Genomic DNA, 23,156 nt, shown 5'->3' on the forward strand with positions numbered 1-23,156 from the left:
TACAGCTACTTCAGAAAGAGCCAGGGCAGCTCAGCGGGTAGGCACTTGGCTGCAGCTGGAAGGTTGTCGGTTCAAACCAGCAGCTCGAGGCAGCCCTGCCGGTCTTCGGTTTAAAGCTCGCAGCCTAGAGAAAGCTCTTGAGGGCAGTCCTGGTGTGTCACGGGGGCTGCCGTGTGTTGAAACAGACTCAACACCACTCAGTGAGTGTGTATGAGGGACAAAGAAGCGTAGAACTGTCCCTGCGACTTTTTGGAACACCTGTCATATGTTAAAACCAACAAGCAAAAACCTTGCCATTGAGTCAGTTCAGACTCAGAGCACCTCGGGGGCAGTACAGAGCAATGTTGGCAGTAGGAGTGTTTGGTGGGAACCATGGGGACCCCTGTGCTTTTGTGTACGCGGCTGCATATGCTCAGATGAACATGGAGAAATTTCCAGGGGATGTACACATGCTGTTCAGTTTGCAGCCGTGGCAGGTACAGGCTTCCTAGGTCGTCTGAATCGAATGTTCTATACAGCACAGTAAGGGGCTGGGTAGCGCTGCCAGGTAAGCATTGGACTGCTTATGCACGTCAGCACTTCAAAGCCACCTGTCACCCTTCAGGAGAAAGAGGAGACTGTAAAGCCTGAAGTCCTATAAATTGAGCTGTGGTGAGGCGGAATTGACGCTATGGCCGTAGGTGCCAGGTGTGTTGTGTGATACAATAGACCCATGTTTCTTTTGTAATTTGAAATTCTAAAAAATTGAGGGATGAAAATGAAAAATAAGTAAGTTGGTGGGTAAATTGGGGGGTGGGGGTGTGACCCAGTTCTTCATACAAGTCATTCACCTGAGTGGAGAAGCTCAGAGGCATATGGCCAGGCCTGGACCACCGTCTCCTCCTCTCATGAGGTCACATGGTTCTGCCTTCTGGCCTTGGGACTGTGAGCAGGGCCTCAGGCGATGCTGATAATCTACACAGGCACTCCTAAGATTGCACAGTGACTTTCCAAACCTTTCCCTTCTTTCACGGGTGGGGGAATCATTCAGAATCCCGGGGAAATGAACTTGTGTTGAAGAAGAAAAGTGCACGGTTTGGGGAGAAACCATAGAGTTGATGAAGAGATCTTCTGAAAAAGACGATTTCTACAGGTCTAGATGGGGTGTTAGACGTCCCACGGGATGCGTCAAAGCCCGAGCTAATAGCAGGACTGTGGGGACGAGTTGACAGCGGTCTGGGTCTCCCCTGCCACCTTGGGGTAACAGGGCAGGGGCTGTTGCTCCTATTTGATAGATGAAGAGCCTGAAGATGCTTATTTTTCATCGTGAATGTGGGTTAAAACTGTTTTCAAATATTCCTGTTGGTACCAAAACTACAAAAACTGAGTTACCCCATTCTGAGTAAAATGTCACCTGGATACTTGTATCTCTTTTTCTAAAAGAGCAGTCAACTTCTAAGAAGGAAACAACCCATGTATGTGGCGTGTGTTTCTGAAAATTCTGCAGGGTGAGGCAGAAGGGGATGGCTCAAGTCAGGGAAACAGCTTCCATTTGTCGGCGAGGGACGGCGGACCAAGAGCCACGCGCTCGAGTTCGCGTTCTCTGGGCCTTAAGTTGGAGGCAGTGCGGGGCCCACTTCCATCCCAGGTTCTGGGAGTGAGTCCGGGGACGGGCGCACGTCACATGGGCCCCGTAGATTGGAGACATGAGCGATGGCAGGTCAGCTTTGCCCTTTCACTTCCGAGGTCGCTTTGTCTGCAGTAGTTAGCAGCTTATCACAGCCCTGAAAGCCCTGGCTCAGGGCTCTGATAAAAGGAATCACACCTCTCAAGTGCTTTCTGTGGTGAAGGTGGGGGGCGGGGGGGCGGGATGATGTGTAGAATCCCCAGAAACCCTTCTTTTCTCGGCAGGCTTCAGGTGCTGGCTAATCATGTAAATAAAGGAGTTGTTCCAACCAGAAACTGCAGAGAATTGAAAGTTCTTATGAACTTACATTTCTGGTTATGCGCCTCATCTATTTTTAAAAACTTGGCATCTGGCTGACCTTTTTCTTTTTCTCACCGTATTTTGCGATATAAAGGAAAACCTTTAATGTGCACGAAATGTGAGAACGATAATAAGCCTGTGCCTCTAGAACAAATGCTTTGCCAAAAGACACACAGTGCCGTTGTTTTCAGCGCCCTGGGCCGGCCGCCTGGCTTCCCAGCACGCGGGTTTGGCATTCGCATCCCGGCCAGGGCGCCGGTGCGAGGCCCCCCTGAGGTTACAGCCCAGGATGCCATGGGGCCGGTCTGCCGGTCCCTGGGGGGCCGCCGTGAGTCCACATGGGCCCCGAGGGCACCCCGTCGTGTCGCCACACACTCGCCCCGTGAACTTGCGCGCACGCGCTGGTGGCACAGATGGCCCGTCATCTGCAAGCCCCAGTGTCTCCGGTTCTTTTGAGTTAAGGTCCCGCCGACGTGAAAGGCCCTCGGCGATGCGTGCAATGGCCATCTTCCAGCAAGTGCATTCGGCCTCCAGGTGGCCCTTGCGTGGGTCAGAGTAGCCCTGCCCCCAGTTTCCAAAGACTCCTCTTTACAAAGGCCAACTGCCGCGTGTCCCTGGCACTGAGGGGTTTTGAACCAACAACCTTACGGTTAGCAGAGCGAGCACTTAACCACTGTGGCAGCAGGTGCTGAGACGCTGCCGCGGTTAGACGCTAAGGGCGCGCTCTTTGTCGTGGTGTCAGTCTGCTTCCACCCTAGCAGCGATGGGTGGACCCCCCGACCCCACCCCCCCACCCCCAAGAGAACAGCTGCGCCCCCGGGCAGCGGAGCTCTGACCTCGTGCTGTGTGTGCCCCTCTAGGACCTAAAGATTGAGCAGAAAACGCCGCTGCGGGTGCTGCACCGGAGGCCGTTGGCGGTGAGGACGCGGCTCATTCACACCATGGAGACGCACTACTTGGACCAGCACCACTTTCGCCTCCGCCTGAAGACGCAGGCGGGCACGTATCCTTTCCCAGAGGGAGCCCCTTTGGTCTGGGGGCTAGTAGGACAACCGTTCGATTGGAGAACAATTCATCTTGTTGTTTGAGATGTTAATCCCCCACCACACCCCCTTGTGCTTTTTCAAGATGTTTTAAACCAAGAGGTAGCAACCACAGTCCAGTGTCAGCCTTAAAGATATTTAATGGTTAGGCACTTAGGCTACTCAGAAGGTGCCGCCGAAGAAGGGCGAAGATCCACGTCTGCAAGGTTACAGCCTGGGAAACCCAGGGAGCCCAGCTCTCCGACCGCGGGGTGGCCATCACCAGAGCGCAATGATGCCCCGACCTCTGGTGGCCTGGCGCACGTGTTACTGTGCCTCCCGGTGCTGAGCACGCATGCAGTATGCAGAACACGCTTCTGAGGGGGCACATTTGCTGTCTTGACAAGTATTTGGCAAGTCACGTATTCGTGACCACATATTTAAGTCCCACCAGCATGGACTTGGTACTGCCTATCAGTTTAAACTTTATCTGACCCCTGGCTCATTGTAACAAAGCACACCCTTCCTGCATGTGCCTTGTGAAAAACCCACCTCTAACTGTGACCGGGATTGACTTCCCGAAACCGGTGTGGTGTTTGCTCCTACGTCCTACTCACTTTGTCTTTGTGCCACTTCTGGATCCAGGAGTGGTCTCTTTAGGTCTCTCTGACCCCCTGTTGGGAGCACATTTGCCTGTCGTGGATGAAATCCACAGACATCTGATTTCCTCTGCAATCGTTCAACCTCATCCCGGGAGTGTGAAGGTCATCTGACCAATAACCGAATTAGTAATGGATGTCAGTATTTGAAGACCAGTGAAAGAGAAATGCTTCTTTAGAAAAAGAAGTCACTGAATTCTACCAACATGTGAACAAAGTACCCAAACTTAGGCCCTTTGGGGATCCCTCAGAAGGGTCCTCATCACGGCTGAACTGATAGCTTTCATGTCCTCTTCCTCCCGCCACTGGGCCACACTACAAGGACACCGTCAGCGACATCATTCTGTGTGTCATGCGAGAGGCAGATTCCAGCTGATATTATTGACCAAAAAAACGGGAGCAGAGAGATAACAACATGGAAGATGGGGCTCAACAACACAGTTTTAAGTTTTTTACTTTTTAGGATGGAATCATAGCTAATTAAAAAAAAAACAATGCCCAAACTTTGGCACTTGGAAACCAGCTATGAGGGGAAAAAAGAGACGCAGCCCTTGGTAAGTATGCTGTTGATTCTGTCCTGCTGTTGGCAGACTGGTGGAAACAGGCCCGCCATGGCATATTTTCTCAGGCAGCCCTCAGAAGGCATGGGCTCAGGAAGAGCCTCTCCTTTGTAACATTTCCGCTGCCGTCTGTCATTTCCCTGTCACCTAGCAAGTCCCCCCCACTGGTTGCTACTGTGTGGGGAGCTCCATTTTCCTTAAACAAAGCCCAGCTACATCAAAGAGCTTGTCCACGGCGACTTTGGGAGGACACAGCCGAACATCGGCTCCCTGCTGAGTGTGACCGCTGACATTCTGGAGCTGGACGTGGAGGTAAATGGTCTGATGGGGGAGAGGGGACCCCCGATGGCCAGTTGCGCAATTATTGTGCTAGTCGTGCTGGTCAGTATTTGAGAATGGGCACAGTCCCCTCGTACTGCAGACAGACAACCTTGTGAATGTTCAGTTCTGACAAAAGCCACACTCTCTCGTTGGTCCTCCTTGCAAAGTTCTGGCTAACTCACTGCCTCTGCTTTGCCTGTGGCATCGATCCTAAGCCCTCACACCAAGTCAAGGAAGCAAGCTGCTGAGGGCCGTCCTGTGGCCTCTAGAGTCCAGACCCACCACTGATGCTTTATGTTATTCCATACATGTTTTAAAGAGAATGTAAGGCAGCCTCCACAGAAACCGATTCAGGATAGATGGGGCCCAAACAGTTCCCTATAGGACCTCACAGAGGGGTCCAGGTTGACAGCTGTGAAATCGGGTGAACTCTGGAAGAATTAAAAGAATGGATTGAAGTGATGTTTCAGGCAATTCTGCGTGGGTACTTTTTTCTTATCTGAGCAGCAACAGGTAGGTATTGGGTCACAAGTTGTGCTCCTTGCCTATGTGGTCAAGAGGAGTTGTCCCTCTTCCAGTGCTCTGTGTCCCTCTGCCAGGCCAGCATCTTGCACGTTAGGAGGCGAAGTGGGCAGGGTTGCCCCGAGTGGAAACAGCTGTGGCCGCCCTGGGTGCTCAGGTGCTACCAGAAAGGCTCTTCAGCAGCCAATGCCGCCTTGAGGCTGCAGGAGCCTGAGTGAGACTGCCGACTTAGGGAAAGTCCCACCTGCATTCGTTTTTCCTCGTAAAACAGCTGAGCATCCCCACAGCACCACCACAATCGCCTGGGGTATTAAAAAAAAAATCGCTGCCTCTTCCCGGCCCTCAACACGCAGACCCAGAGTCCAGTCAGTCATGTTTGATGTTCGGGCCTCAGAACCCTTCCTCTAAGTTACATGGGGAGCATGGCATACAGCGACACCCCCACAAGTTACAGGGGGAGCGTGGCATGCAGTGACCCCCCCACTAAGTTACAGGGGGAGCAAGGCGTGCAGTGAGCCCCCACTAAGTTACAGGGGGAGCATGGTGTGCAGGGACCCCCCCCACTGTTGCAGGGGGAGTGAGGTGTGCAGGGACCCCCCACTAAGTTACAGGGGGGCAAGGTGTGCAGGGGCTCCCCCACTAAGTTACAGGGGGGGCGAGGTGTGCAGGGGCTCCCCCACTAAGTTACAGGGGGAGCGAGGTGTGCAGGAACACCCTCACTAAGTTACAAGGCTTGCGGCATACAGAGACACAGGCCGACCCCAGCAGATCCTACTTCGCTTTTGCGCACATCAGCTCCCCTGCTTTTTACACTGTACTGTCTCCAGGGATCTGGAGAAGCTGCACCGCATACAGCACGAGGACGAGTGAGCTTCCTTCGTAACGAGTCTCTGAATCTGCTCTGTGAAGCGACTCAAGGAGTAAGGAAAGATTTCTTTCCCGTCACTACGGAAGGCGCTGTTACTGTGGGACAGCACAGGCTGTTGTGATTTCCTGGCTTGCTGGCACAAGAGCCAAACCTGGGTAGGAATAGACGAATTGGATTTAAAAAGAAATGTTACAAGCGATGAAGTGAAGCAGATCCTTCATCTTGTGCTAGTTCTCCAGGATGCTCCACAGACACCGTGTTACAAGGACGGGAAGGGAGACTGACAGGGAGCAGGGATGGGAGTTGCTGGCTGAGATTTTCGAGGGAACGTGGGTGTTACCACCTAGATGTTTGTGCTCTTCACGTCATACATTTAAACATGTTCATTTACTCTGTTCTGAGACACAGTGAGCAGTCAGCTGGTGCTCAGTTAATTCAGAGACTGACCTGGGGTCAGAATTCCCTAGAATGGTCTGTTCAGGGTGTTACGTTGTCGGATTCACTAGTTTTCTTCAAATGCATTTCTCCTGGTGTAGTCTGTGAAAATCGAATAAGCTGATCATCACGTTACTGCTTGTAAGGCCCTTTTTCTTCCTTCTAGTCTGTGGATGTGGACTGGCCGCCTGCCCTGGATGACTAACGGTCCCCTTGAAGACGGAGAGCTGGGGCTCCCCCGGCAGGCTGGGGACCCCCGTTCAGCACACACTGCGCAATGGCCCCATACCCGCCCTCGCAATGTCTCGGGAACCATCTGGATCACGTTGATCTACGTTTTTTAAACTTGCTGTAAACATCTCAGGATCTCTAGGTATATATTTGTAGGTGTTAAATTGCTCTACAGATGTCTTAACAACCCTTCTTGCCCCGCTCCAGCCCCTGCAAAGCAAAATGTGATGAAATCATTTGCTTTTAATTATTTTATTTAGAGAGGTCCGGGCCCAGGGTACCTTCTCTGTTCATCGTAGAAGCTACTTTTTTGGAAGTTCAGATTTCCCACCAAGAGCGCCCCCTAAAACCCTATTGCTGTCCAGTCTATTCTAGGGCAGAGCCCCTACCGGTAGCAGAGTAGAACGCCCCGTGGCGTTTCTGAGGCTGTACCCAAATCTTTACGGGGAAGCCGGTGGACGCTCCTTCCCCCACGGAGCACCTCACGGGCTGGGGCCAAGCCACCGACTGTTAGCCCAGCAGCTGAGCGCTTACCCACTGTGCTCCAGGGCCACTTTCTCAGAGACACACCACCTTTACAGTACGACACTACCTTTTTAAAATGACCTGGATAAAAGTTTCATCGATGCAGATACACTGACTTAGGCAGCACAGTCACCTATAATATTCTAAAATATCAATGCAAATCGGAGGTTAGCTTTCCCAAGTAGCCTCGAGTTATTGCAGATAGAAGGACTTCTGGGTGCAATTTGTAACACTCTCATGACTTCAAGTTACGGTTTTGGCAGACTAAAAATTGTCAGTACATCCCTTGTGGAGGGAAATTAAAACCTTAGGAATTAAGGCATGTCATGGAAAAATAACTTCACCAATCTTTTATATAAGGAGACACAAGTGCCTATGCCTATTGAATATAACTTTTTGAAAAATTTAGACCGCCCAACTGGTAGTATATTTCAAGGTGCTTCAATATAAGAGGCTAACTCAGAAAGTATCGCTCCTGGGGTTCTAGTTCACACCTGGGCCCATTTATCCCAAACTATGTGTTTAAACATCTCTGCCGTCAGTGGATGGCAGCAGGCAAACAGGTTCCTCAGCATCACACGCTTGCCTTAGTCTCGTTAGGGTGCTTTCCGAATAGGGTTTGTGTGAGTGAACGTGCGCCATGGAAAATTCCACTTTTGGGGTCAGGGCCAATACTGACGGACTTTTTAACACAAGTCAAGAGGACATCTTCCTAAACCGGTGAAGCTCTGCAACCAGTTCACAGGACACTGCCCCACGGAACCGCGTGGTAGCTCGAGTGAGCACTGAAGGAAACGAGCCCTCAGCCTCAGTCACTGAAACACCTGCAGCTGACCTGCAGAACCTGGGGCTGACCGCCAACTTCCCGGTGATGTGGTAGCTCTTGAGGTTGGGATAGGACGTGGTTTGGCATCTTAAGTGCCCATCTTGGCCTCGGCAGGCGTTGTATGGTGATCGCCTCGCTCCAAGAACGGATCTTTCTGCCTTCTAAGCAGGGAGCAAAGCTCATGGAGACTTTATTGAATGAATTGTAATGGAGGATGAGTCTTGGATTTACTAGCGTGATCCAGAGAGCAAGGTCCATTCAAAACAGTGCCTTCTGAGGGGATCTGCCAGACCAGTTTAATCCAAAGCAGGCAGGTCAGCTCAAAGTTAGGATGACTTCTTTTGGGGATCCCAAGGGGGGCACCCTTGCTAGATTTTCTCAAAGGACACAGGACAATCATAGGGGCTTATTATGACAAACTCTTGAAGAAAATTGAAAAGTGCATTAGTGAGATAAAGACCAGGAAACTTCTTCGTAAGGAGTCTTCCACCCTCAGCCCCCACCCCCACTGTGACAATGTACCTGTTCTTCAGGGCAGCAGGGGCATCTACAAGGATGTTGTTGGGAAACTCGGCCGCAAGCCCTCACAGCTTCCTCTTTCTTGCCCCTCCAGACTTGTTCTTTGAGTTTGGGAAACAAAAAGAACAAACCGGCCCCTCAAGGGCTCCCAACAGCTGTTGAGATGAGGTGGGAACTGAAGAGGCAACCTTCTTCATGGGGCCTTAGAAATGCTGCCTTCTGCAGCGTGTAGACGTTAGAGGATTGCCCAAGAAATAACAGCTTCACAGTTTGATAATTTTGCTTAATAATGGTTGCTATGAATTTTGTAGCAATACATTTTGACTTACCCTCTCTTGTGCTTCCCTTTCAAACATAGTGATATAGATGTAGTCTCTCCACTTCACAAATATGAAAACCAAAGAATAGAGTGAAATGACTTGTCTACAATAGTTGCTTCCTTATCTAGGACTACAGACTTTCTATCTCCATCTCTCAGGGCTTTCCTAATAAACCCTGTACTAAGTACCGACTGTGAAAGAGGCTGACTTTTGGAATTTACGTACCCAATCGGAGAACCAAGAATGTTTCACACAATCTCAAAACTACCATTTACTAATACAGCATCTGTTGATGTTGTAAAGAAGAAAGACAGGTTAAGGAAGAAACCCAAAGGGAGAGGGGTCATTGACGTCTCCTAAAGAATTGTCAAGGAAAGATCATGTCCTGGACCGAAACATCCCAGCTTATTGTAGAGCGTGACTTGGATAGTGTTGGGTTCATGTCTCGTCTCAAATACATTTTTCACTTGAGGAATCAGGACAGTGTTGAGTGTTGATTTCATTGACATAAAGAAGCCAGCCTATCACTTTGAAATGGTTAGGCCTCTGACTGGTAGTGAATTTTCAATACCAGCAAACGAGAAAGGGATCGCAGAACTCAACCTCTGATAAAAGGAACTTCTGCATGAATGTGTCTTAGTTTCTAGGGAAAATTTTACTTTCAAATGGATTTAAGTCATTGGGAAGACAGTTTTGTGCACACTTCTTGGTCAGCTTTGAAGCCTGTGGGCCTGCAAAATGGTAGCTACCATCAAGGCCCTGAACAAGCTTACATGAGAAGACTGCTGTTGTTTCAGCAGAATGCCAAGACAAGCAAACATTAGCTGTAAATATTGTACTGACTCTAAATGTTCAGACTTATAAGACAATGGCTGTTAATCAGGGTGGGGCTCTGTTTATGCTGAATTGGGATCATTTACTGATGATAATACTGTAGTTTTACTTTTTCTCTGTAAACTACATTAATACTAGTTTTATGATTTTCCTTGTATAGGTGTTTAAATTAGCAGATGTTAATGATGCTTCTAGAGTGGGTTTTATTTCTTGGCATGATCTCTTTTTCCCGAATCCAGTCTGTGGTTTACTCTATGAAAAACATCAACTCTGAACACATGGAAAGTAAAACACAAAACAAAAAGTCAGTACAATGAAAAATTTCTTACTTTCAGATAGTTGGTTATTCTTGCAAATTATCCTTAGTAAAACTAGCAATTAAATTTCCTTTTCCTAAAAGAATCTTTTTTTCTTTTTTAGCGGAATTTTAAGCATTTCTAAATCTAAGAATGAAATGTTATGCAAAGTTTTCTAAGTTGATTTTTTAAATGGTACTCTTTTTATTATGAAATAAAACTTTGATGGCATTTTAATCTTTAAAATTTTTTGAAATAACAGGAAAGTTGCCGGGAAAGCCTGAGGCTTTCTCCTGGAACCACTGGGCACATGCATGTGTAATTTCCACACACAAGGGCGTTCTTTTACTTATTCAGTGCAGCTGTCAAAACCAGGATGTTGAATCACTACCTAAGCCCACACCCCCCATTCAAGCTTTCTATGTCCAAACAATGTGACCACCACCACCACCACCGAATTCACTCTAGGCGTCCTATTTGGTGGTTCTTCACCCACCCCCACTGCCAGTCATCCCTAATTGGAAACACTTCTTTCACCTTCCCATTATTTTGACACCTTTGCCCATTTTAGGCCAGGTGTTTTGTAACATTCCCTCAATTGGGGTTTGCCTGATAGTTCCTTTTAGGAAGCTGAGGGGGGGGGGGGTGCCTTTTGGGGCAAGAAAGCCACAGGAGAGCTGCTGCTGTTCTTGTTCCTTGTCAGGTGCCATGCACACTTTGTCCAGTTGCTGGCCACAGGGCTTTCATCAGCTAATCAAGGTTATGTCTGCTAAGCGCTTCTACTGAGTGATGCTTCCGCTTTTGTTACAAGTATCTTGTTATTAAAGACCACCAGGCTTGTCAATGAAAATCACCCACTGATGATATCTGCCTGAATCAATAATGATTTCTAAATAAGGAGTTTCTAAATCCATCTTTCCTCCTCTCGGTTATCAACATTTGACAAGTTGAGCGACCCCTTCTCTGCCATTTAGTTCATCAGTTGTTTACATTATGGTGCATGTGGATCTTCTATTCCATGGGCTTTAATCCGCTACGAACATCTATCTTGATGTTCAAAATGTTCACAATTTGGTCAGTGGAAGCTCCACCCTCCTGGCTTATGTCCTTCTGGCACCAGCCCCTCCTCTGTTCCTACTTTCTGATACAAAATGGAATTCCGGGCTTTTCCTGTTTTCCCTGCACCAGACTTGGGATGGGCTATTTCACTAAAGAACTCTGGTTACTTTTAGAAGAAAATGAAACCAAGACCTGAGCGCTTGGTGTTCATGTTGTGATAATGTTCCTCACAAGCTCTGGCATGGAAAATACACCCACGTCTCTACATAAGTACAAAGCTAGTTTGTACCAGTGCCTCCAATTCCCATTTGAGCTTTCTCCTATTCCGTATTGTAACTTCCTTCTCTGATCGTGAAAAACTGGCTCCTTTTATTGTGAGGTGCAGTCCAGTCTATTCAGACTCACAGCAACCCTGTCAACAGAAGGCCGCTTCCCCACGAGGGCTGGATTTCACTCCACTGTTGCAGCCACCTCTTTCGCTGACCCTCTATTTTATTAAGTTCCCATTAACCTCAAATGTGTTTATGTAAAGGACCAGTCCCCCTAATAAATAAGCAATCTCCTGTTGCCACCTTGTTCCACCAGACGGTTCCTTCCTACTCCTGCACTGAGCCACCACCCAGGTCCTCTGCTGACGCCTACTGTACCTTGCTCAGATCAGGAGAGGTATGCAGACAGGAAAGGGGATTTTTGAAAAAGTAATTGCATTACTCTGCAAAACTGCCATTTCAAAGGGCAATTTACGTATGTAATTACATTCAGCTGTAACATTAAATGTTTCTACGCAACCAAAACTATTTTCCCCATAAATAAAATGCTATTAAAAAATGTGGTTGACAAGGGCTCAAGTAGAAAGCAAATGTTTTGAGAGTAATGAGGGCAACAAATGTACAGATGTGCTTGACACAATGGATGGATGGATGGATTGTGATGAGAGTTGTATCAGCCCCTAATAAAATGATTTTTTTAAAGTGGTTGAGATTCTTAAACAGCAATAAAATTTCACAAAGTGTTTTAGAATTTTTTTCCATTTATTATAGTAGCAAGAAAAAAAATCACTGTATACAAAGATATTACAAAGATAATAAAATAAAATTCTGTACAAAAGGCATTTTGACATTTTTTAACCTATTGTATCTTGATACACTGTTAACATTAAATAATTGAACGGTACCTGAGAACTTTAAAAATATAAGTGCCTCCAAATTCATGCCCGCCATTAAACATAAAAATACGAACAGTAAAAAATATGCGAGTTGCCCTTCTGTTGGGAATTGGTGCCTCGTGGTCAACGGTATTACCTAGTACATTCCTTTGAAACCCAAGTCATTTCTAAAAGGCTCACCTGCACTGAACCAGGTACCGAAAAGCCTTGTTTGTGCTTTTCTTTCTGGTTCATCTTATGGCTACTAAAGTGGGCAACTGCCACCAATATTATTAACAAAAATCATGTGTATAAGCCGTGCTGTCTTAAACAGAATTCCACAGACGAATCCCAAGACACTGCAGCCTTATCTATATCTTGTTATATTTTATGCACAGGTGTACCATTCTGATTAGATGAAGGGGAAAAAAGTCAAGATACGTGTGATACTTCAATCAAAATTTGCATATTATTTACCTGCTGATAGTTTGGAAAACAATTTGGTGAAGAGCCAATTTTTGTACCGATCAGTCTATTGTTCCTAGAAAGGTGCTCAGGTGGTAGTTAATGGGTTTTAATGGAAATCTTTTAAATTTCTCAGTCTAATAGTAATGAAGTGTGGAAACAAGTGATAGACAACTAGCGTATGATAAAATTCTACCCATTTGAACAGATACATACTAGGTCGGGTGGTTTTTTTTTAAGCTACAGACACGTAGCACGGTAGTATCTTTAAAAAGTCAAACACATGATTCTTCTTTAAAAGGAGTAACTGGGACTTGTGTATTACCTGAGGGTGGGTGGGGGCACGAGCGGATTGGTAGCGATGGTTGTCTACAGACATGGTTGCTTCTGAAAGTCAATTTTACCCACTGCTGAACTCTACTGCATAGACATACTAGTTGAGGCATAAAAATTGGTGTTGACAACCCATACCTTTCCCTCTGATTAACTACCGGCTCCTGGCCTTCTGAATAAACAGCATACATTTTTCTCTTATACGTGATTTTTAAAAAAAGTATCCCAAATTTCCCTCTTTCACACTCAATCTCTGAAAATAAAACATCAGAATTCCTTCAGTGGCAACTTTTATCAGCTGTGATGAAGCTCAGTTTTAGGAAAACAGTCAAATTACTCCCAGTTCATAATCAAAGTTGGCAAATAAGTGGGAGACCCACAGGACTGGCAGTCATTGATCTAGCTCTAGTCTCTTCCTGAGACAATATGAAAGCGGTCTGGAAAGAGTGGGGCCAAAGAAGGCTCTCCAGATCTGAGCAAGAAAGAGCCGGGTACTCTACAAGATTCTTCCTGACGCAGCTACGATCTTGCTTTCTTAATCGTCTTTCCTGGCAGAATGAGAAACTTGGATGAGTATTTGGATTCAAGGTTAATCAGGCCACAGGACATGTACAGGTGTCGGCTGGCTGCCTCACTAGACCGCTGTAGCACTCTGCAATGTACACTGTCCTGTTCACCACACACCTGGTGAAGCAGGTGGGCTGGGTACAAACTCTAATCTTCTGAACGGAAACTTCTCCGGCCTTTCCATTTCTCCATCATATTTAACAGCATGTGGCAATTTCTTGAACTTTCAGTAAATCAACTTAAGATTTTTAACAAATGAGATGGCACTCCATGGCAGCCTGGGTCACTGATTCCAAGCCATAAGGAAAACTTCTGGGCTCATAGGTGCTAGCACGTGGAAGTCCATCACAATCTAGATACATTAGCACGCCGAATTAAAAAGAGGAACGCCTTCAAGAGCAACATTCATCTCTACTCTTTATATCACCTAACGTGGTGCTTTGCACATTAGACATTCAAAAATCTGAGAAGTGGTTTCTTGCAGGAATGCTGCAGATTAAGGTGCTGAGACAGTACATGGAGGAAGACAGGTAAGTCTGCCACAGACAGTGGGGGAGCGGCAGTGTTATGAGAATTTCTACTTACTGCACGTGATGCTACTATTTCAATCTCAAAGAGCTGCAGGTGGGGGAGGGGGGTGTTAAAAGAAAAAGGAACCTGGGCCAAGGATAAAGGACAGAGGTGCATACATCACAAATTTTAGTGCCTTTGGCTTTCTCTGCCTGTTTAGGTACCTGTCCCGTGAGACCATTTCCCTGGGCACACTGTTCTACCATCACCATTCAGCTTCCCCACTCCTCTGTAGTCACAAAAGCCCAACTCAGCCATTGAGCCTGACTGATGGCAACCCTGTAGGATAGGGTGGAGTTGCCCCTGTGGGTGTCTGGGACTGTATCTTTTTATGGAAGCAGAAAGCCTTATCTTCCTCCAGAGGAGCAGCTGGTGGTTTTGAATTACTTTTGGGTAGCACCCCAATGAGTAGCCACACTAATAGCTACCACTTATTCAGCACCAAACTGTGTGCCAGGGACTGTGCTCAGCGCTGGAGTCCCTGAGGTGAGACAAACGCTGAAATGACCGTGATGTAGTGAGAAGGGTTCTCAGATAGGGGCACTGACAAGCTACACCCCAAGTAGCGAGCATGAAGGATGGCCAAGAACCGGGGTTTAAGGATAAGCGTGTCTGTAGCACAAGAGCTGGAGGTACGGAGCAAAGGCACGGAAGCCTGAAGACATCTCCCCGAGGAACGCTAACTGTTTCACAGGGCACCAGGGGGTGGGGTATTTGTAACCTGTGGAAAAGGTCTGCGGGGGGGGAGAGTGAAGGGAGCCAGACTGAGGAGGCAGGCTCGCAGATGGAGAAAGAGGGAAAGAGCACGGACTGAGGTGCCAAGTAACCGGGTCAGGTGATGAGCATGCCGGTGGTGCCCGTAAGGAAGGTGGGTTGGCGTACACACGCTGGAGAAGTCAGAGTGGGCAAGGCTACAGCTCAGAGGAAGGAGGCGGGGCACCTTGCCCCAGAAACCCACGGTGGGCGCAGGCTGGGCTGTAAACCCATGGGAGACAGAGGAGCAGCCTGCTAAGCCCATCATAAACTAGAAAATGAATTCTACCATCAGTAAATAGCACCTGAAAAATGAAATTCCAGTCTAAGAACTCTTCCACTCTAGAAGTTCCATTCTAAGATGTCTAGACACAAATCCCTTAATGCGGCTTACAAAGCCAAAGCCAAAACAAAACCCTGCAATGCAAGTTACTTGCCCACTTAAGGATTTTTTTAAAGATCCACCTAGCCAGTATCTGTCATAGTACTTGAGGTAATTAGAAGCAGCTGAGACCTTCCCAGGCAACACTGTCAGAGGGGCTGACACCCAATGAGGGGCTCTCTGTCTATCTGCGAGGCTAACTTGATGCTACTTTACTTTGGAACTTTCTACAGTGCCCTGGCCAAAGTGGGTAGTTACCGTCACCTCGAGGCTGTGTCTGCCTGCAAAACTAGCTACAACCACATGTGGTGTTCAATGCTACCAGTGTTTCTATAGTTACCGGTTCTCTCAAACTGGTATTTTAACCAAAATCTTGTGATAGTTAGCCTTTATGAACGTCCATCAATAAGTTTTTTGAGAAGGAATTAAAAGGAAAAGCAACTACTAATAATCAATTACTAACAATATGGTAAGTCCTAATGTTGTACAAAGATTTTACAAATCAATCTTGCTGTTTGTATTCAGATAATCTAACGAATAGTACATTTAAGCAAGCTACTACACAATATTAAAAATGGTCAGCGTCACTATGGATTCTGAATGGTCTGGGAAGAGGTCCATGGATGTGTGTGTGTGTGTGTGTGTCCCTGCAGTGGGTGACATGAACTCATGACACTACTTCTGAAAAGTCAGAGGCTTTACAACCCAATGGAGCAGTCCCGCTCTGTACACTTGGGCTGTCTTGAGATGAACTGATTCACCGTCCACTAGAGACCTGTCCTTATTGGGTTGCTATGAGTCAGAATTGACTCGATGGCAGTGAGTTTGGTTTTTGGTCTGAGCACATGCACACCTCCAGATACTGCTGACAGCAAAGTGTCAACAACTCTAATGAGATTTAAAGCATGTTACACCTCACTTTGGATAGTCCAGATGAAACTTCGTCTTCACAACATAGACATGCTCGTTTATATTTGTTGTAGTTAGTGCCACGGGGAGGTCCACAGGGGTGGGAGGGGAGAATGACACCCTGAGCAGTGCCCGGGGGACACCAACCCTGGAGATGCCACTGAGGAGGTCAGTGCTGATCCATGAAGCTGAGGCAGTATGCCATGGACTCGGTTCCGACCCAGTGACCCTACAGGACAGTGTAGCTGCCTGCAGGGTCTAAGGCTAACATCTTGACAGACGCAGACTGCCCTTTCTCCCATGCAATGGCGGACGAGTTTGAACTTCTGACATTTCTGTGGCAGGTGAGCAATGAACCATGTGCCATCATGGTTCTGTGTGTATATTCATAGCTGTGTGTGGACATACATATGGGTGTGCGCGCGCGCACACACACACACACACACACACGCACACACACAGAGGAAAGATCCTTTTGAATCACACTCCTGACAAATACTAAAGGTACTAGTTCGCTATGTGGGATCTTCTGCTTCCCGAGTTACCCCGCTATCTCTCGAGCCTCAGAAACTAGTTCCATGTGTGACCCCAGAGAGGACGGCCTCGGCTTCCTGCTTGCTTTCCTCCCAATTTTCCAGGATCTTTCAACTCAACTTTTCTATATGCTGCTTACACGCAACCCCATTTTGACGGAGTGGGCTCATTCTCATTGTTCCAGTAAACTCGGGGTTTGGCTGGTTACTGTGTATGTTTTCGAGGTAGGCAGGTAGGTAGGATCTGGTTGTGAGATAAACTAGGTCTTTGCCCACATGGAAGAAGCACACCAGTCTATTCGATCATGAGGTGTCGACAGGATCAGGAAATTGGCATCAGAAGACCCAAAACAAACACACAAACAAAAAACCATATTGTTGAGAACAAGGTGGGAGGTGCTGGAGCAGAGAATCCAAACCCATCTGAAGACAACGGGACATCCCCTCACAGAAGGGTCACAAAGAAAGGAAGAGTCAACCAGGGCGCAGTAGCAGTATAGCACCGATGAAACACACAATATTCCTGTCGTTCCTTGAGGCTTCCCCCGCTTCCTGCTATCATGACCCCAGGCCTGCCTTTCAGTTCTGGCTAGACTGGGAGCAGGTACACTGGCATAGATAAGAGCTCAAGACACCTGGAATCCAGGTCAGATAAACCCTTCAGGTACAGAACTGGGAGTAGAGATATCATGAAGATAAAGAGTAAGGTGGGAAGAGGAGGGGAGAAAGGGATCCGACCCATAACCACCACCCCCGTGCCCCTCACCCAGGTGGATGAACAACAAAAACGGTGGGGGAAGATAGTGGTCAGTGTATGATATGAAAATAATAATTTATCAAGGGGCCATGAGGGTGGGAGAGGGGAAAAGAGGAGCTGATAACAAGGGCTCAAATAGAAAATGTTTAGAAAATAATGATGGTAATATATGTTCAAATAAGCTTAACACAATTGATGTATGGATTGTTATAAGAGCTGTAAGAGCCCCTAATAAAATGATCTAAAAAAAAAAAACCCAACTAGGTCTTTAATCTGCTAGTACTTAGAACAATTTGATTAGTAATTAGGATCACTGCCCAAACTTTACGATAATTTTTGCCATTGGGATTATTTGCTTTCAAACAGTTTGGATTAACATTAATCTTAGGTGTAAAAATTATAATTCGTTAGTAATTAAAGCAGTTCTTTTTTCAAGAAACCAAGTTTTACTAACAGTACTTTGAATGTTGAGTAGACATTTACTGAGTGCTTATCAGAGGCAGACACTGTTTTAGACAACTGGGGATACAGCAGTAAATAAATCAGACCAGAATTCTGCCCTCAGGGTGCCAGGAAGGTTTTGGAAGACTGTAGGCAAGAGAGGATAGTGGCTTGGGATAAGGTTCTAACAGCAGAGGCCTAAAGAAATGGTCAGCGACTGGGTTGGCTGACAGATTGGCTATGGATATGAAAGGAAGGCCCCAGGGTGATGCCAGGGCTCTTGGCAGAAGCAACTAGAAGCATGGCGCGGCCACTTGCTGAGTTGGGGGAGACTGAAGGAGAAGCACGTTGGGGAGGAGGCTGAGGAACTCAGTTAAGGATCAGACGGACTGAGCATGAGCTGTAGATTTCTAGGTCCTGCTGTCAAACAGGAGGTTTACACATTCTCCAGTCTGGAGTGGAGGAGGTAGGTGTCAGTTGAGGGTCACACTTGGGCCTTGAGAGGGTAAGCTGGCACCTAGAGATGGCACTGAGTCAGATCACAGAGTGTGATGGTGCCTAACAAAGAAGAGAGCTCCAAGGAAGCATCTCCCTAGAACCAGTGTAAAGTTAAAGCCATTTTACAGGCTGATTCTGAGCCCAAAATGCACAGAACCTCCCACACCTTGAAAGCTCACTTCCATTGCCTTCTCCCCAACTTATCATTTTAAGGAGGTTTTAATTTACGAGAAAATCTAAGGAACTCCAAGAAGCCTCAGAAAACCCCTTAGGGGTCACCTTGGCAATGGGTCTCAAAAATAAGAAGGATTTTATGTTTCCAATGACATAGCCATTACACAGTTTACCTTAAATTTGCTTGACAGCAAATTATCAGTTAATTCATTTAACTAAGAATACCTTAATACATTATAAAGAAGTATAAAACAGTCTATGCAGAACATCGTTTGCCTGGCACAGGGCTCAGGGTGACCGGGGCAGGATGGCGGACTCTGCAGAGAGGATCTCACGCCACATAGTACGCAGAGTCATGTTTCAAAAGACGAAACATGAAAGCCCTTTTATACTTCTTTTTTTGAACTTTCCTTTTATGACAGTTTCCAATTTTGTATTCTCTGTGCCTCAAAAATTTATACTTCTCTCTGAAAAAGAAGTTTTTGGATTATCATCCCTCAAAACACAAAAATAAATTGCTATGAGTATCTTTCTTATAATCTCAGTCAGAAAATATAAAATGCTACATCCTACATAGTAATACTAAAATGACTACAAGCCCCCCACTGTCATGACCCCAGTTCTATCTCACAAATCTGGCTAGACCAGAGCACATACACTGGTACAGGTAAGAGCTCTCAACATACACAATCTAGGACAGATAACACTCCCCCACCCCTCAGGAACAGCAATGGGAGTAATGATATCCTGAAGGTAGGAGGAAGGTGGGGGAAAAGGGGAAAAAGTGGGAACTGATGGCAATGATCAATGTACAACACCCCCTTCCTCCCCCAGAGTGACTAACAACAGAAACGTGGGTGAAGGGAGACAGCAGGCAGTGTAAACTATGAAAATAAAAATAACTTATAAATTACAAAAGGTTCATGGGGGGGGGGGAGCTGATACCAAGGGCTCAAGTAGAAAGACGATGTTCTGGAAATGAAGGCAGCAACAAATATGCTTGATGCAAATGTTGCTTAAGAGCCATTAATAAAAATTTTTAAAAATGTAATCATTTAAAGGGATTTAAATCTCAAATCCCCATTTAAGTCTTGCAATTTATACTTCAAAAAAGCCATATGCAAACGAGTCACTCAACTGCTCGTTTTGCATGCTAATGTCTGGATACTGACCACTCTGACCAAAGCTATGGCTGCCTGGATGAGCACTGTTTGGGGGGCCTGGCTCATTCAGCATGCTGTTATCTGCACAGCTGAAGGTTGGGCTCTCAAATACATCTGGCTGTGAAGCAAACGCAGCGGTGCTGGAGCTGGGAAAATGTCTCAAGTCTACTGAGTCCAGAACAGAATTACAGGTGTGGTTGGCAAGATTCATGTGTCCGTGTCCTGAATGGTCAATCTCCCCCACGCTCTCATGACAGGAGGCTAGATCCACAGGGCAGGTAGGCAGCATGCTGGCATCAGAGTTACCATATAAGTCAGCGGGTGACATGGCTGGGGCTTCCATTCTGCCTAAGTCATTAGTACTGTTATAAATACATGCATTAGAAGCATTCAGAACAGGAATTCTCAGGAATGACGGGACACCTTGCGAGTTAGAGGGAAGTGTTCCTGCTGGAAAACCATGAGGTGGATTGGCACTGACTGAGTGTGAGTTGGGGTGGGTCCCTGAAGACCAGTGTGAAGCAGGTGGGTACACCATGGCGGGTGTGGTGGAGCTGGAATGTGGGAACACCCGTGAGACGGGCACAGGTGGGGAGCAGTAGGACTCTGCTTGACTTGAGGGTCTGGGCGGCTCCGTCTCAACTGCATGATGAGAAAACAAGTTTGGTTCTGTGGGGGGAAAATACAGTTTTTCAAAACTACAGGAAACAAAATCATATACAAACCATTATTTCTAAATGAAAATGATACAACGTACTAATAAAAATCTCAAGGAAATTGGTGTAAAATTTCAAAGTTTTTGATTAGCATTAACTGCACAAGCCCCAAATTATATACTCTAACACTTACTGTTTACATGTAAACTACTTTTGTTACATATAACCTAATTTTGCCAAACCATTTAGACATATATAATTGCTCTAAAATTAAACATGAACATTTAGCTTCTGAAGCTGTTATATGTGATTTTGGAAGGTGAAAGATAGAATTGTAATAAAGGGATTGATTCTAAGTAGCCAAACTCATTTCATATCCTCTACATTTAGGAGAAAATGGTGGGATGGAGTGAACCCTCACTAGGATGAATTTATAAATTTATATAACTTTTCAGATTCCTTCCCCCCTGACCCCAATATACAATCCACTCAATGCACTACAAAATCCCCAGTCAGGAAGAAATAATAAAAAAAGGATTCTGTATTTATTTGCATATAGTATGAATGTTGTGTATACTAAACCAGGACCAGGTACTGACCTAAGATTATAAGGGGAAGGGGGGAAAAAGGATCTTTGGCTAACTTTTTTCTATAATCGGCCAGATAATAAACATTTAGGACTAGCGAGCCTCTAGTCCAAATAGTTAGAACTATTCAATTCTCCTTGTCCTGCAAAAAAGGGCAGCCAGATATATGTAAGCAAGTTAGTGTGGCTGTCCTCGAGAAAAATCTTACTTATACATCTATCAGCTCGCCTTACCTACACAATTTCTCCCACAGCACTAATTAATCAAATCATTTCTACCACATGCCAGAATGTAGTGTCTCAAATAATAATTTCCAAGAGCATTCATATCTCAGTAAGAGTTTTTAAAGATGACTCAACTTTATTGAATACTGAGCAGAAGGAATTGTGGGTGGAAAAAGACACAGTTACTCCTTCCCCACAATGGAATTCCAGTATATTGCCCAAAGCACTGGTTTTCCTGATCACATACCTTTTTTGATGAATCCTGCAGCAGTCAATCCTGGGGGACCAGACCTCGGTCTTTCAGGAAAATTAACTGCTACGATAAAGTTTTTCCATTACAAAAGGTGACTTGAGAAATAGCATTATCAATTAAAATTTTTTAAATGAAATAATAAGAATAAAACCCTACTGACAATTCTGACACATAGCAACACTGTGTAGGGTTTCTGAGGCTACACATTTTTATGGGAACACATAGCCTCATCTTTCCCCTTTGGGGCAGCTGGTGGGCTTGAACTACCAACCCTTCAGTTAGCAGCCTAATGCCTACCCGACAGCATCAGCTACTTATATGCAAATTAACCTAAATTGCTCTTACCATGATCCTGCAATATCTTCTGGAAAAGTAGAGTTGTTTTTTGTTTCTTTGCTTTATTGCCATAAGTGTCTGTTGAGAGACGAACAGGAAAGCATGTTGAGACAGTTAAGGTTTATTGTGCCAACCTGGCCAATAAACACATGTGGGGTTAATTGAAGGGCAAGAGCCCTTCAAACACATGTGAGGTAAATTGAAGGCTCGGTGAGCCTCGCCTTTCTAGTTCTCGGGTCTTTTGCTTTCTGATGGTCGCACCAGGGTGCAGCTGCCTTAGCCGGTTCCTTGCTTCAGCTGTCAAGGCTCACTTCCTGCAAGACATCCCTGAGGAGAAGCCACATGGACCTACCCTGATGCAGCCCTGGGTGCTGGAGCAGCCGTGTGGAGACCCCTGCCAGCGCTGAGATGCTTACACGCTCACTGATTCGGCTTTCCTCCTGCAGTTGGCATCACTCCGTGTGTTTTGTGAGATGGAGGAGGACTTTGTGGATTGGTGTCAGACATATGGGCTAATGTTGGACTTGTGGGCTTGGGCAGCACTGGGTTGGGAGGTTTTCTTGATGTGCACTTACAGTTTATATAAAACTCTCTCTTATACATATGAGTTTCTGTAGTTTTGTTTCTCTAATGTACCCAGACTAACACACATGAGCATCATCACAGGCTCATTACAGGCTTCCTCTCCATTTCGATGTGCACAATTCACGTATCTGGTGCTCTGGGGACACAGTGGTGATCCAGTGTGCTACTAACCTCAGGTCAGCAGTTTGAAACCACCAGCTGCTTCTCATACAGCGTTATCGTCTTAGAAACTCACAGGGGAAGTTCTACCCTGTCCTGTAAGGTCGCTATGAGTCAACACTCACTCAATGGCAGTGAGTTTCATTTTATTCATATAGAAGGCACTTTAAAGGAACGTAATATGGATGTAATAAATATTATAGACTATGTAGGGGGGGGCAGAGATTAAGAGAAAGGGAGGTACCGATTGCAATGAATAGCATATTTCGCCAGGATATGAGTTTTATCAATGGTGTCCTGCTTTACCAATGTTAAAATCTGGTCACCTTATACAACATCTGAGTTAATAACATCAACTAATACAGTAAACAATACAGTCAAATAAGATAAGGACCATAACAAAGGCCATTCTGTGTGGCAAGTTTCCCAACAGTTAGAAGGGCACCGAAGGCTAAAAAAGCTCCTTAACAATAAGAAATTCGGAAAAGCATTTCATTGTTGGATGAGGTCAAGTTTGGCTCTGGTTCCTAGCAACCTGGGGTATAATGGAAGAAATACCGCCTGGTCTTGCTCCAGCCCCACACCCGTCCCTCTGCTGGAGACCCCTGCGGTGACCCCTATGTTGAATCCATCCTATTGAAGGTCTTCCTCTGGTCATTGACACTCTTCTCTTCCTAGCACGATGTCCTTCTCCAGAGACTAGT

At 46.1% G+C, this 23,156-nt stretch overlaps 2 protein-coding genes across 2 annotated transcripts in view; one reads left to right on the forward strand and one right to left on the reverse strand.

Moving 5' to 3' along the window:
- Window positions 1-8,961, forward strand: part of PUS10 (pseudouridine synthase 10) — an 87,014-nt gene extending 78,053 nt beyond the window's left edge. Inside the window, exons 16-18 of the mRNA XM_004710202.4 lie at window positions 2,827-2,969; window positions 4,420-4,519; window positions 6,520-8,961. Of these exons, the coding sequence (XP_004710259.1) occupies window positions 2,827-2,969; window positions 4,420-4,519; window positions 6,520-6,558 (282 nt within the window). The 3' untranslated portion in view covers window positions 6,559-8,961. The remainder of the gene's footprint in view (window positions 1-2,826; window positions 2,970-4,419; window positions 4,520-6,519) is intronic.
- A 10,482-nt stretch (window positions 8,962-19,443) lies between these two features.
- The window catches only part of REL (REL proto-oncogene, NF-kB subunit), a 39,343-nt gene continuing 35,630 nt past the window's right edge, over window positions 19,444-23,156 (reverse strand). The window contains exons 8-10 of the mRNA XM_045294092.1: window positions 21,718-21,786; window positions 21,367-21,435; window positions 19,444-20,321 (exon numbers count right to left, since the gene is read on the reverse strand). Coding sequence (XP_045150027.1) covers window positions 19,588-20,321; window positions 21,367-21,435; window positions 21,718-21,786 — 872 coding nt within the window. The 3' untranslated portion in view covers window positions 19,444-19,587. The remainder of the gene's footprint in view (window positions 20,322-21,366; window positions 21,436-21,717; window positions 21,787-23,156) is intronic.

This window comes from Echinops telfairi, unplaced genomic scaffold (genome assembly GCF_000313985.2).
Source record: "Echinops telfairi isolate 266 unplaced genomic scaffold, ASM31398v2 ScPeMD7_2573;HRSCAF=3158, whole genome shotgun sequence".
Lineage (NCBI taxonomy): Eukaryota > Metazoa > Chordata > Mammalia > Afrosoricida > Tenrecidae > Echinops > Echinops telfairi.